This window comes from Mizuhopecten yessoensis, unplaced genomic scaffold, assembly GCF_002113885.1.
Source record: "Mizuhopecten yessoensis strain PY_sf001 unplaced genomic scaffold, ASM211388v2 scaffold395, whole genome shotgun sequence".
Classification (NCBI taxonomy): Eukaryota; Metazoa; Mollusca; class Bivalvia; order Pectinida; family Pectinidae; genus Mizuhopecten; species Mizuhopecten yessoensis.
The window spans coordinates 246,803-262,404 of record NW_018403525.1 but is presented as its reverse complement, the minus strand read 5'-3'; the positions used below and the strand labels follow the sequence as shown (position 1 = coordinate 262,404).

Genomic DNA, 15,602 nt, shown 5'->3' with positions numbered 1-15,602 from the left:
TTGTTGTTGTGCTGCTTGATGAGGCTGTATATGTTGTTGTGCTGTTTGATGAGGCTGTATTTGCTGTTGTGCTGATTGAGGAGGCTGTTTTTGTTGTGCTGTTTGCTGAGGCTGTATTTGTTGTTGTGCTGATTGAGAAGGCCGCATATGATATTTTAGACTTTTAATTTGTGGCTGTATTTGTTGTTGTGCTGTTTGAGGAGGCTGTTGATGTTGTTGTGCTGTTTGAGGAGTCTGTATTTGTTGTTGTGCTGTTTGAGGAGGCTGTATACGTTGTTGTGCTGTTTGCTGTGGCTGTATTTGTTGTAGTGGTTGTTGAGGAGGCTGTTTATGTTGTTGTGCTGTTTGAGGAGGCTGTATATGTTGTTGTGGTGTTTGAGAAAGATGTATTTGTTGTGCTGTTTGCTGAGGCTGTATTTGTTGTTGTGCTGTTTGCGGAGGCTGTATTTGTTGTTGTCCTGTTTGCGGAAGCTGTATTTGGTGTTGTGCTGTTTGCGGTGACTGTATATGTTGTGGTGGTGTTTGAGGAGGCTGTATTTGTTGTTGTGCTGTTTGAGGAGGCTTTATTTGTTGTTGTGCTGTTTGTGGAAGCTTTATTTGTTGTTGTGCTGTTTGAGGAGGAGGCTGTTTATGTTGTTGTGGTGTTTGAGGAGGAATTATTTGTTGTTGTGCTTTTTGAGGAGGCTGTATTTGTTGCTGTGCTGTTTGAGAAGGCCGCATCTGATATTGTAGACTTTTAATTTGTGGCTGTATTTTTTGTTTATTGGCTCTTTGTTGAGGTTGTATCTGGTATCGTTGGTTTGTAAGATGCTGAATATGTTGTAATGTTTGCGAAGGCTGCTTTTGATATTGTTGACGCGGTTGGGGAGGCTGTATTTGATGATGTGCTATTTGTGCTGCCTGCATCTGATATTTTTGATTTGACTGCAGTGGGTGCATCTTTTGTTGAGATGTTTGCTGAGATTGTATCTGATATTGTTGATTAGACTGCGGAGGCTGAATCTGTTGTTTAACCGTTTGCGGAGGCTGTATTTGGAATTGTTGACTTACCGGGGGAGGCTGTATTTGATAGTGTTGTGCTGTTTGTGGAGGTTGTATTTGATGTTGCTGTGCTGTTTCGGGAGGCTGTATTTGTTGTTGTGCTGTTTGTGGAGGTTGTATTTGATGTTGTTGTGCTGTTTGTGGAGGTTGTATTTGATGTTGTTGTGCTGTTTGTGCAGGTTGTATTTGATGTTGCTGTGCTGTTTGAGGAGGCTGTATATGTTGTTGTGCTGTTTGTGGAGGTTGTATTTGATGTTGTTGTGCTGTTTGTGGAGGTTGTATTTGATGTTGCTGTGCTGTTTGAGGAGGCTGTATATGTTGTTGTGGTGTTTGAGGAGGATGTATTTGTTGTGCTGTTTGCTGTGGTTGTATTTGTTGTTGTGCCGTTTGAGAAGGCTGTATTTGTTGTGCTGATTGCTGAGGCTGTATTTGATGATGTACTGTATGTGCTGGCTGCATCTGGTATTTTTGATTTGACTGCAGTGGCTGAATCTGTTGTTGAGATTTTCGATGAGGTTGTATCTGATATTGTTGATTAGACTGCGGAGGCTGTATCTGGAACTGTTGACTTGGCTGAGGAGGATAAATCTGTTGATGCGATGTTTTCTGATGTTGTATATGGTATTGTTGATTTGACTGCAGTGACTGAATCTGTTGTTGAGATGTTTGCTGAGGTTGTATCTGATATTGTTGATTAGACTGCGGAGGCTGGATCTGTTGTTTTACCGTTTGCGGAGGCTGTATTTGGAATTGTTGACTTACCGGGGGAGGCTGTATTTGATAGTGTTGTGTTGTTTGTGGAGGTTGTATTTGATGTTGCTGTGCTGTTTGTAGAGGTTGTATTTGATGTTGCTGTGCTGTTTGTGGAGGTTGTATTTGATGTTGCGGTTGTATTTGATGTTGCTGTGCTGCTTGTGGAGGTTGTTTTTGATGTTGCTGTGCTGTTTGTGGAGGTTGTATTTGATGTTGCTGTGCTGTTTGTGAAATTAGTATTTGATGTTGCTGTGTTGCTTGTGGAGGTTGTTGTTGATGTTGCTGTGCTGTTTGTGGAGGTTGTATTTGGTGTTGCTGTGCTGTTTGTGAAATTAGTATTTGATGTTGCTGTGCTGTTTGTGGAGGTTGTTGTTGATGCTGCTGTGCTGTTTGTGGAGGTTGGATTTGATGTTGTGCTGTTTGGGGAGGCTGTATTTGTTGTTGTGCTGTTTGTGGAGGTTGTATTTGATGTTGCTGTGCTGTTTGAGGAGGCTGTATATGTTGTTGTGGTGTTTGAGGAGGATGTATTTGTTGTGCTGTTTGCTGTGGTTGTATTTGTTGTTGTGCCGTTTGAGAAGGCTGTATTTGTTGTGCTGATTGCTGAGGCTGTATTTGATGATGTACTGTATGTGCTGGCTGCATCTGGTATTTTTGATTTGACTGCAGTGGCTGAATCTGTTGTTGAGATTTTCGATGAGGTTGTATCTGATATTGTTGATTAGACTGCGGAGGCTGTATCTGGAACTGTTGACTTGGCTGAGGAGGATAAATCTGTTGATGCGATGTTTTCTGATGTTGTATATGGTATTGTTGATTTGACTGCAGTGACTGAATCTGTTGTTGAGATGTTTGCTGAGGTTGTATCTGATATTGTTGATTAGACTGCGGAGGCTGGATCTGTTGTTTTACCGTTTGCGGAGGCTGTATTTGGAATTGTTGACTTACCGGGGGAGGCTGTATTTGATAGTGTTGTGTTGTTTGTGGAGGTTGTATTTGATGTTGCTGTGCTGTTTGTAGAGGTTGTATTTGATGTTGCTGTGCTGTTTGTGGAGGTTGTATTTGGTAATGCTGACGTGTCCGTGATTGCTTAATATGATTGTTTCTGGTTGCTTGCTGATGCGGTATCTGATTTTGTTTATTTGTCTGCGGAGAATGCCTATGACGTTGTTGAGCTGTCTGTTGAAGCTCGATATGATGTTGCTGTGCTATTTGCGGATGCTGAACATGTTTTTGTTGACGTGTCGGGGGTTGCTGAAAGTAACTGTTTTGAATTGTTTGGGAATGCAGTATCTGATTCTGTTGACCCGTCTGCAGGGATTGCATCTGGAGTTGTTGACTTGTCTGCGGTGACTGTGTGTGGTGATGTTGGTGTATCTGCTGAGATTGTAACTGATGTTGGTGAGCTGTTTGGGAAGACTGTCTCCTATGTTGATAAGCCTGTGGCGACTTTTTCTGTTGAACTGTCGTCGACGGTTGTATGTTTTGTTGGTTTTGACGGCCCTGCAGCTGTAGTTGAGGCATAGAAGAATGCTCTGGTATCCCCCATGTGTTATGATGTATAGACGTGCCACTTTGTTGTGCTTGTTGGTTTTTTTGTTGGTTACTTGGTAATAACAATATTTCTTGAGGTTGTTGGTTGTTACTTAACAACAGTTTATGTTGCGAGGAAGCTTGATTTTGCGTCGGAGAATGAGTTTGGTATAACTGATACAGGCGGGTATCTATTTTTCTTGCTGGTATAATTGACTTCGAACTAGGTCCTTTGCTGTTTGTCCGTTGGCTGTTGCGATTTATCGATTCTGCGTTTAATGTCTGTGCGTTCGGTGGTACAGCTGGGTGTACTGTGTTACTATGTTGTCGACTATACGACTGGTCGTTAGCATTAGATAAATATTTAAGTCCTGGTATCTTAGGTTGATACGTTTTGGTTAGTTGCTGCACACGTGAAGTTGGTACCGATGTCATAATGCTGGTTTGACCACGTTGACCTTCAACATTTGAAATTAACTTTATCGCAGGAATTGGACGAGTTAACTCTTGCCTCTGTCTACGTGATGGATGCATATTTACCGATAGCATAGGCAATGCTGATTGATGTGTATTAGCTGAGCTAATAACCTGTTCCAGAGGTTGTGGTGTATTTTTAATGACCTGCAATGTTTTATGGAATGCCATAGCAGGTCGCGATGTACCGGACGATCCAATTGTTCCATGATCTAATGTTTTACTTCTATAAACTGCGTTTGTATTAAGCACCCCTTTTTCATTAACATTCGAGCTAGTTTTTGTCGATGAATCAAGTCTTTCCAAGATCTGTACTCTGCCATTACGGTGGGTCTCTCGTGTTCGAGAAGTTGGTGTAGCTTGATCATAACTGCCTCGCATAGTCGTTGGCTGTTTGGATTCTGTGGGATGTATATCAACCTGTTTAATGCGAGTCAGATGCTGCACATTTGGGGCTCTGTGGTTTATTGGTGGCGTATTTCCGAAATGTCCGACCGGATGTAGTGATTCATAATGCTGATTAGTGGCAACGTTGTCGACTTGATGCTTTTGGTTTCTACTTAGCTTAAAGGAGGGTTCATTGAAGCTTCTACTTTTCGAATGGAGGACGTTCTTTGCGTTTCCCGGAGAGTGGGCAGATTGCTGATCAACGTATTGCTGTCGTGTTTGAGAGTTCTGTATTTGCGCTTTCGTTTGCGATTGAGAATGGTAATTAGGAATTCTTTGTAATGTATACGTATCTGCGATTCGCGTAATCGTAGGTTCATACTGGTTTACACTGTTCAAATATCGTTCTGACCGACGCTGACTTGGTTGTTGGAATGTTGTACTACGACCTGGCCCCGAGGACCGTTGCCTATTCTGAGGGTGACTTTCCTGAGCAACAATTGTGTTTATTTGCGGATCAGTTGGACGTGTTTTCCGTTCATCTGGTTGTATTAATCGTTTTCTCCCTGTTTTACTGAACGTAGACCATTTGCCCTCTGACGGGAGATGATTTGAACCTCGATCTAAATATCGCTTTTGTTCAATGAATTTATTATCGTTCATGCCAGCTGTTGGATTATTTCCGTCACTTCTTGTTCGAAGTAAATTACGCTGCAACGGAATAGAATGTATATGTTGTAATTCGTGAAGTCGCTCTTCTGGAAAAGATGAATGACGAATTACTCTGGTCGGTATACGGGAACGAACGTCGCCTTGCTTCCCGTTGTACTTGACTGTTTTTACAGTACGCTGGGATTGCTTCATGTACTGGGATGGTTGATCCTTTATGAACATGTCAGGGGATTCGTGGAACACTTCCGGTAATGTATTACTGGAGTACACTGATGACTGATCAAGCTGCTGATTACCATCAGAGGGTCTAACGCTCAATAACCTTGTCGGCGATATCAATTGATCGCGTTGAGGTGAGGAATTACGACTTTGATGGTGTCTTTCATTTGGGGAAATCCAGGTGTTTGTTTGTATTGAAGAATGAACATACTCTCTATGTGGTGTTTTTTCCATAGTATTGGTTTCTCGAACTTTCTTTATTCTTGCCGCATCCCTGTTCATAAATGATTCGGACTGCATGTCTGGCAAACCCTGATTATGCAGGGACAGTCTTCTCGCGGCGTTTCTTTGATTACCCTTCACAAAGGTATTTGATCCTACCATTTCTAATTCTCTGAAATCAGTTCTACGGTCATTCAACGGCAAGTTTGAACTAAGATAGTGCGTTGGTTCGGATTTAAGTAAGCTCATTTCCCTTCCAATGTCGTGCCGATTACTCCTTACCTTATACGATGCAGTATTAAATCCACTTGTATGGTCATGCCGTGACGTTACAACTCTGTCTCTGTTTTCTTTAGTTCGATAGGGCGTTATACCTAATGGTAGGCCGACTGTTGCTTCTTTTTTCGCATTGTTGCGAAATACTTTCGTATGCTGTCCTGTCATAACAGTTGATTGGCCTTGATTTTGATCTTGAGACACTTTAGCTAACTCTGGTACCTTTTTAGCCATATTTCGAATAGACTTGACATTCTTTGATTTGGATGAGTCTTGTTTTATTTCTTCCGCAAGTTTATTGTTTCTGACGACATCTGCTGCTAGTAGCTGTAACAGATCTAACTTATTACTTTCGCTTGGAGGGTTGTTGGAAACAGCTGACTGTAGAGAGGTTGCTGCTCTTGTCAAGTAATCCATTTCCTCGTTCGATAATTGTGATATCAAACGTTCAAATTTAGCGTTGTTGTTTGAATTCACATTGGGCGTTTTACCTTTGTTCGAACTAGTCATTTTTGTAGTCTTTCCAACATTATTTTGTTGATTTATGTTTTTCTCGATTTCCCGTATAAGTTTATTGATGTCTGTTTGAGATGGTTTTCCGTTGGACTGGACTGGCAGTATGTGTGTCCTTTCCTCGGTGGTGACTGTAACAGACTTTACACGGATGCCTTTGGGGTTTCCTTTTGTCTTATGCATCAATGGTTTCACCTTTTTGCGGAGATCCTCGGCCTTTCTTCCTCCTTTTAATGCGACCGTTGGGCCCTGGATTTGAAACGTAAAAAATAGTCACAACGTATTCTGGTATCAGTATAATAACACCATAATGGTGGGTTAAACCTTAATTATTAGAATAACTAATAATCAAATGTACAAATATAGTAACAGGCACAGTTTCATATTTCGATGTCTACATCTGATTTTTAACTCTTTCTCCGTTGTTTCTAAAACAGATAAAGGACCAAACGGTGCTGAAAAATATTAGCTAGTTTGTTGTCCTTTCTCTAAGTAGAATCACGATAGTAAAATAGCTGCACGCTTTTGTTTTTTTTATTTCCTGTAACTTATAATTTGTAGTGAAATATGGAATTTACCAAAAATAAGGGTTTTACAAATAGCAAAGAATCCCCGGCATTTTACAATAATCGTGTTTAGTACATTCATTACAATATACAAAATAAGTGCGATCCTTCATTTGCAAGGTGAACGATAAACCACATGAGATTGCTCTCTTAAAATTTTGCAATCGATAGAATATGCCAAAATGGATTTTAACTGCACAATATGTCTGTTTTCTTCTAGACTCATTGCTAATGCTCAAGGCCAAACAGCGGGGCTGCAAATTGGTCTAAACTGATATTGAAACAGAATGTAAGGTGCCAACAATCCATTAGTTTGATGAATTTCAAAAACTAGAAGTGCACTGGTTATTTTCATATTGATAATGAGTGAAGTGTATATATTATGTCCCCTGCCACTACTGAATATACACTTCTCTCTGTCATTTGTGTAAAGCCTTATAAACAATGTATATCATCTGTTAATTGTTTTTTCCCTCCCAACAAATTAAAGCAATAATATTACCAACCCCGACGGACTCTCTTTATGTGTATAGAATTATAAAATTTAAGCCACACTATACCTTGAAAAAAAACCTGATTGATCGTTCATACATCATGTCAACATAGCGTTTTAGCCGTGTCACCATATGAAAAACCTTAAAAATAAATTTAAAGCACACGTTTCCTATTTTAGGACAAAGTAATCATAGGCAATTCATTCAACATGTTTCTTTTCTAATTGATTAGTTAGTCTAATTTAAATGTGGAAAGGGCCCTGAAGGCAATACGTTAAAATGTCCACGAGAGTATAATAAGAATTTTAAGTATGCTTTTCCTGTAATTTTACCGATTTCCCTATTGAACGTGACAATATATGGGGTCTATGCCCGATTAAGTGGTAGACCAGTTTCCTTTCTCATAAAGACCCCCACTCATTAACAACCGGACAAATAGGAGTGATAAATACAAGTTTTAACAACCTCGTTCATAATTTTTGCGAAATCAATTAATATTTGTATTCATATTTAACTCCACAGATGAAAACCCCCGAAAACGTTTACAGTCAGATTAAAAAACGAACAATATCTGTTAATGTATTTATACTGATAAGCAGCATAGACCGGTCTAATTATTCGTAGAGTACAAGATCACTATAGCTATTAATTACAATTTTATTAATGGGCAAATGTTAGCTAGATCAGTCAATAAGAGAGCATGAGCAAGTGACGTTAGTGGTAAATTAGTTATTTGTTTACCACTGTAGTGTCCGTTTGTTTTACGATAATTTATACTGTATACATAGGATTATATAGCAATACACTGTAAAACCTTGATTTCCCATTTGTCATCGTCTTAAAACCAAAAATAGTTTTATAAAAACTTAGATTTGTTCTGTCACCTGAATATGTGCTGCATGACAGTCTTGGTGTTTTGCGCACCACAATTATGCAAACTATAAAACGCTATATCATCATTTACAATTTGGTACACTGCATTGTTCAAAATTAAACTATAATGTCCTTGTTTTAATTTGCAATCTCGCGTTTAACTAACATATTAATGCGTAACCTTTCATAGTGTCTAAGCAATTCCTTAAGATTTTCCTACGATATACAAATAGATTGTCAAAACCTTTTTTAATGAAACAGTTTTCTTGATAATCTAACAAAGTATTATTATCATGTCTTTATCAAATTAATAATATCCTTTGAATTTACTTGGAATATTGCAGATATATCTGTGCAAAGGCGCATGTGCAAAATAAGCTTTCAGAATGATGTTATCAGTGGTTTTCAAACATCGAGAAAATGAAACTTAACTTAAATTGTAATGTTAATGTTTCAAACTTTGCGGGAGTATCCAGAAATATTCGAAACATCCGGACTTCTACTCACAAATATTAAACATCGAGATCCTGTAAATACGACAGAATGTGATGCTTAAAATATGTGACGAAACACAAGCTAAGACATTAATTTTCAAATATAGATATTGGATTTCTTATCAAATTCAATATTTCTTTGTTAATTAATTGCCCGATGCTTGTGCTATAAACATAACCACGGGACATTGTAATGTTCTAGTACAGATTATTATTTCACTTCGATTTATAACCTGTTATTGTCAATGTTTTCACGGATGGGCTTTGTTTATACTTCGAAACAGCGAGAAATTCGAATTATTAAAGTTCGATTCATGAGAAGAATTTTAGAAGTGTTACAAAATGGGGAAAATTATAGACTTTACCGTAAGTCCGATTTATGGAAGTTTGGCTGTGCTATTTTATAGTAATATATTATTTCTAAAAACCAAAAGGAGTGACGTTATGTTTGCCATTTTTGACATAGTGAACTGTGGCATTTGGTAGTCATGTCTATTTTAAACTTTTCGGAGATGTTTTGCTTTAGAATGTACGTATTCAGGTAATGTAGAAACATTGAATTGATTTCTGCAAGTCTGTTCTTTGAATGATGGCAGCATTATACAACATTTGAGAGTTATCATAGTTGCCCAGGTAATATTCAAAAGACTATCTTAGAAACAACTACATTTTACAGCAAAAATGCAAATAGATAGAATAAAATAAATAACTAAATGAATAAGTTGAAGAAAAGAAAAAGAGAGACACAAAGCAAACAATCCTTATATTATAAATTTGTTTGAACATTAATTATAAGATTAACGGTAAGCCAGCGATATAAATATAGCCAACTCGTCAACATGTGATCTCGAGTGAGAGAGCATTGAAAATAGAAGGCGAATTGAAGGCGATATGCTAAACGCCACCTTATACGTTATACAAGGAACACAGACAAATTCATACCATGGCATCAGCAAATATAGACAAAAGGGGAAATTAGATCAATGAAAACAAAATAAGATGTCTTAAAAAATATTGTTATGGTCCTATAACACACATTGCTATTGATGACAAACTTAATAAAACCCTATTATTTATATTAATATTTGTATAGAGAAGATACGATTTATTTAGTTATTTTGAACAGTTCGTTGAACAGTAAATTAAGTTTGGACAATAATGAAACCGATGACGTCACAATAGCAAATATTATTATATTATAGTAACAACATTTGTCTTCTTAATACATTATAATGGAAGGATGCAGAGCAAATGTAAATATAAAACAAAAGAAACTTAAGATAGATCAAACAGATGAACAGACATTTTTAACATAACCAAAAAATATCTCCCTGTTGTAGCTGTTTCGTAGCTGTTAGACGGGTTTTCCTAGACATCCCCTAGCCGTGTACAGATGACTTTTTTTCTTAAATAGTGAATAATGATTGAAATGGAAAATGAAACAACACATATGCTCATTAAATGTTGTACTAAAAGGTATATACATGTTAAGCGAAACATAGGGCACATACAGATGGTATGATGATATAGCCCATTTTTACGATATCACCATCACAACCAATTAATAATTTAGAGGATAATTTGATCATTTATTTATCCTAAGGTCCGTAAATCTATTTGTGTTTTAAACACAACCATATTTGCTATTAATAATAATAATAATATACAACATTTACATGTATATAGCGCCCTATATAATTTGTAAAATTTCTCTAAAGCGCTTTACAACATACGGATAAGAATATTAGTTATAATTGTTAAACGAAAAAGGCTCACAATCACCAGTATACATTAAGCAAGAAGATAATCATCTCAATGAGCACATACATGAATACATAAAGTGTTGTATGTACATGACGTCGGTGCAAAGAGCCTAACATGCAGACGCGAAGAAGAGAGTTTGTATGTCACTTTATGCATGTGCTTAATAATCGCCAGACATACGAAGCAAGGATGTACCTATTTACACAAGTAACAAAAACCCACAGTGATCATAGCCTAGTTATTTCGTCAATTTAGGACGCATAATTGGTTTTAAGGTTTAACAAAGGAAACTGTCAAATGTAATTTTCAGCAATATCATACAGCAATAGGAAAACGGTATATCATATTCTTTTTCAATTTCAACATATTTTATTGACAAAAGAAGTAAACAGGATTGGACATCAGGCATTGTCTACATACGATACATTGCCTATATACGGTAGATCATGTAGGGAATAATTACATGCGACTGTCTACAGTAGCTACTTTATTTTATATCGTATTGTGTGTAAACTGAGTCCGAGCTCTGCTCGTCTGTACTTTAGGCTCTTTGCACATACGTCATGTACATACCATCCTTTATTAATTCATTAGGTGCACATTGAGATGATTATTTTCTTGCCTAATGTATACTGGTTACCGTAAACACCTTTTGTTTAACAGTTTTAACTAATACTATCATCCATATGTTGTTAAGTGCTTTAGAGTAATTTTACAAATTATATACGGTGCTATATGGATGTTGTATATTATAAATATTAAGCTACAATATTACAACCAACCGAGTCAACCGGACCTCGTGCAAAAACAATCTCTAGATATCAAGGGTAAGGAAGCAGCAACTGATAAATGGATGCCGAAAGCAGTAAACAGTTCATTTCGCTATGTGATCATTTTTACCATTGCCTATACATCAGGGTTTGGTTTGGTTTGTTCGTATATTCTTAATCAACCTATTAACAACTCAGGTCATTTAATGACGTACCTCTATGTGCTTACGTGTATGTATGCTGGAGACAGGGTATATTGGCGTATTTGCCTCCTTGTGATAGTGCGGATCTGATGCCGACTTTATAGTCATATCTCACTGAAATATCATGCCGACGGCACCCAGCGCAGCACTCCTCCCGGTCACGTTATACTAATAACAGGTGAACCAGTTGTTGCCGTTACTCTAAATGCTAATCAGGGGTACCGATTCTCGAAAGAATTAAAAGTTATAATTAACGTGTTCAGAAATAGCTATAAGATCGCGGCCAACCAACCTTAGAGACTGGCGGTAAACTAGTCAACTACCTTGAGACGTAAGATTATCACTAGACATCAGAAGAAATGAGAATCTATAGTAAATAATATGATCATTTTTGTATCGTTGTTTAGTTTTAGCAATAGTGTTAAACATGCGATAATTCAATTTTTTGTAATTATTTTTATTGTGAAAAGAACTTGACTTTCATCTTGTATTGATTATTGTACATATTAGAGAACGGGAATTATGAATCAACATAAAAAAATTGATAAAAATCAAAATGTAACAAATGACATCAAAAGACCTTTACACAAAAAACGTTTCCCCTACTGTCGCTTGCGTATGCCTGGAACCGGAGGCACTGATGAATTACCAATGTCGTTGTAAAGTATGTAATAATACTAATTGTCTTTAAACATATGTTCCTATAAGGATCGCAAGTATATTAAGAAACTTTAAAGTCACTTTTTCCAAGCTTTCGGGCATAGCCCTTCGTCAGAGATGAAATGTCACCGGACCTCTATGTCACATCCATCTTGACAAACATGATGATAACTATGACGTTGATCTTGATGACGTCATAACACTGTTACTTTGGCTTTTAGTTATATCTTGATTGTACATTTGTAGTTGGTACCATGTTTGGTAGATTTGCAACCACTTTGTATAATCTTAAGGTTTTGATAGAAGCCACATGGTGGCTTAATCAGTTTAATAAATATAATGTCACCCTTTGGGTGGCCATTTCACTCACATTTCTTGTTTGAGAAATGTCAACACAATATTAAACTATTAAAACATTTATCTTTTCTTAAAAATGGCAAAACACATGTATATACACACACAAAAATTCCATGTATATGTGTTCAAAATCACATGTAGACAACGGAAAATGAAAAAATCTCTGTAATTACATTTATACGATTTTCAACATTTTGCCAAATAGACGATTAGTACTCACTTTTAGTTATTCCGGTTAACCATACCAGATTAAATTCTAGCTTTAAGGCTTTGGCTAGCTCAGGTGCACTATTATAGTCAACGTCCTTGATGCGTTAAATATTCGCTAGACCTAAGATGTAAAATATCTATCGTGTCAAAAAATGACCATGATATCATTATTGTGAATTAATATTTATAGTATTAATTCACTTGATTTCCATAACAATATCAAACAACAAAGCGACCTCATGATATAGCAAAGGTGGTCGGGTGGTGCAGTGGATAGCGCATTCGACTTTCACCAGGGCGACCGGGGTTCGATTCCCCGATCGGACGTGAAATGGTATAGGGTCACCTGCCCGACCACGTGGGTTTTCACCGGTTACTTCGGTTTCCGCCTACATTAAGACCCTACGCACTCTTACATCCGGGCCAACAACAATGATTAATATAAGCTAGAATAACCTTTTTTCATATTTTTTATAAATTAATTTAAGTTTATATTTATTTATATTATATGATAAATAAAAAAATAAAAATAAAAATGAAGAGCGTTCAGAAAAGTATGTATCTTCTGTTTTCGCTGCAACATGAACTGTAAGTACCGTTGAGAGTACAATGTTTGTGCACTTTATCTGAAGAAGTTTCCAAATATTGCGATGCGAGTAAGAATCAAAAAAAGATAATAAACTGAAAATTTTAAGTTAAGTATGAAATATATCAAAAAGGCTTGAATTCATTGTGTCTACACATTTTATTAGATATAAAGTAATTACTAGAAATAAGAAAAAGAAAAAGAAATACAGTTTTACAGTATTATAAGGCCATACCTCAATCCATGTGTAATTAGGTCTATATGATCATGAAACGGCGGCTTAGTATTATCAAAAAGCGCTAACAAAGCTTCAATTTATTTTCTTAATAAATGTTTCAATCGTTTAAATATGTTAAATTATCATAGCAAAGATTCCATATCTAATGTTTTCAAGCCAGCCAATGTACTGGTAAAAGAACATGACTGTGGACTGAAACATATTATATTATACTGTCTTTGTCCATTTTGTCCTAAATTGTTGTGGTTATATTGAAAACCCCAACTAGAAGGTCATTTGACATTTTGTAATTAGGATGTATGATAAACGCATACTCACCCATTCTGTAACAACACATAAAAGCACAAGAATATCGAAAATAGAAAGGACGTGCGAAAATCCCAGTATAAACATCCTCACGACCTATCTAACACACAGCTAACATATAGCATGGTAGTCAGAAAATGTCGTAAGATCCAGGAACCTCCTAGCAATGTCAAATATTAAAACCCAAAATAATTGAAATTTAAAAACAATTATATTTATATCTTAAATAATGATTGGCAACTGTCAATGTTTTCCAAGTACTTTATGATAGTACATTCGTTTGTAACGTCAATCATAATAGCGCGCATAAATCAATGGTTCAGTGATCACGTCACAGGTACGCATGAAAGGGTCGTTTGTCACTGTCAATTAATATAAAACAAAAAAGATTAACATGCAAATAAGGCATGAAGTTGATCCAAGTCTGTGTAGTGAGAGGCGTTGATTTAAAAGTTACACTGATTTATAATGAAGGAACGCTTTTTGACATGATTATTTACGGATCAGTTAACGCTTGATCAGTATAAGCGAAAGTGAAAATGTTATATTATCTGCATATGCAGCTTATCAATATCGTCTGTTGAAGAGATAAAACAAATATTAAATGGGATATATATCGCAAGGTATTACATCGGTAAGTATTAATGGGAAAATATGTATTCATATTCAAATGAGATATATTGTAAACAATAACTTGTTTAAATATTTACATGAACAAAACCGTGATATTGTATGTTTGCAAACTCCTTTTTTGTTATCTCATAAACATTTAGATGTACAATTAATTTCGTATTTTTTTATGATTGTTTATTGCAAAATGCATTTTTTTTTTGATATAGCAGGGACGGAGACAAACCTATCGTAAACCAGGCGAAGGTCAACCAGCAACCACTTAACGGAGGGTTATCTAGAACGCACTTTGGATGAAAACTATTCCATGAGAAGCCGTTTCAAAATCAAGCAAATTAAGATATATCAATAGGAAATACATGACATGTAAGCGATGTTCAAGGCTAAATAATAACATTTTTGACGTAAATAGTTATATAAGCTTTTAAACTCAATTGGAATTTTATGCGCGTTTTTAGATTTACACGTTAGCGATAGGTTAGTATTTGTTATTGTAATGAATGTATAAATGACTTTGAACTAGAACAAAATATTAATCACTGAAGCTATGAATTAACATTTCTTTCTATGAACATTTCTTTCTTTAAATATTCAATAAGTCAATATAATAATATGGTTACATAAACATTGAAAAACAACTACGTAAGTGAAGCTTGACTTTAACGAAATTGTTACATAACTATCTGTGTTCTAAATCAATAATTTATTTAAAACTCTCAAAAACCTCTGTTGTTACTCGTTTTGTTTTGCAATTATTCAAATTCCATTCAATTTTTTATACCGCTGGACTCATTTCGTTTTGAAAAGAATGACATGTTGAGTACTGAAAATGTCACTACACTCTCTAGAATGATATTTATCCGGTCATAAAATGTTTCGTTACTCTGAGAACAGTACTTTTTTAAATGTCTATTTAATATTTAGTTAATGAAACTCATTTGTCATTGCTTTCTGCATTTCAATACATATAAAACGTTTAAAAAAAAGCGTCAATGAATTATAATTAAGTTTTCTTTGTTTTTATGCAAAATACTCCAATTCCATTGGTCAATTCATTCTTTTCATTCTGCTATGAACAAAAATAATAATAATGACCACGCCCACCGGAACTACTTTTTGAAATGTCGGTAACTTCAAAGGAAACATGATGAGAGATCCCCGCTTTGATCACCGGGTGATTCCATTAGATTGCAAGTTTCTGACGTGTGACTCAATGAATGTGCACATACTACAATTGCAATGAATGTAAAATATTATAAAAAATGAAACAAAATTACCTGTCTAGTAATAAAAAATAATAAAAAAAGTTTAGGTAATATTTAACATCGTCTGCTCATCAACAACAATGGCAGGCGCACCAACAT

At 36.0% G+C, this 15,602-nt stretch overlaps 1 protein-coding gene across 1 annotated transcript; it reads right to left on the bottom strand.

Moving 5' to 3' along the window:
• Positions 1–279: 279 nt before the first annotated feature.
• On the bottom strand, positions 280–5,510 carry LOC110447555. The gene is given in 2 exon segments (XM_021493335.1): positions 280–628; positions 631–5,510. Coding segments are annotated over 2 exon segments (5,130 nt in total). The 5' UTR covers positions 5,461–5,510; the 3' UTR covers positions 280–328.
• Between the last annotated feature and the right edge of the window lie 10,092 nt (positions 5,511–15,602).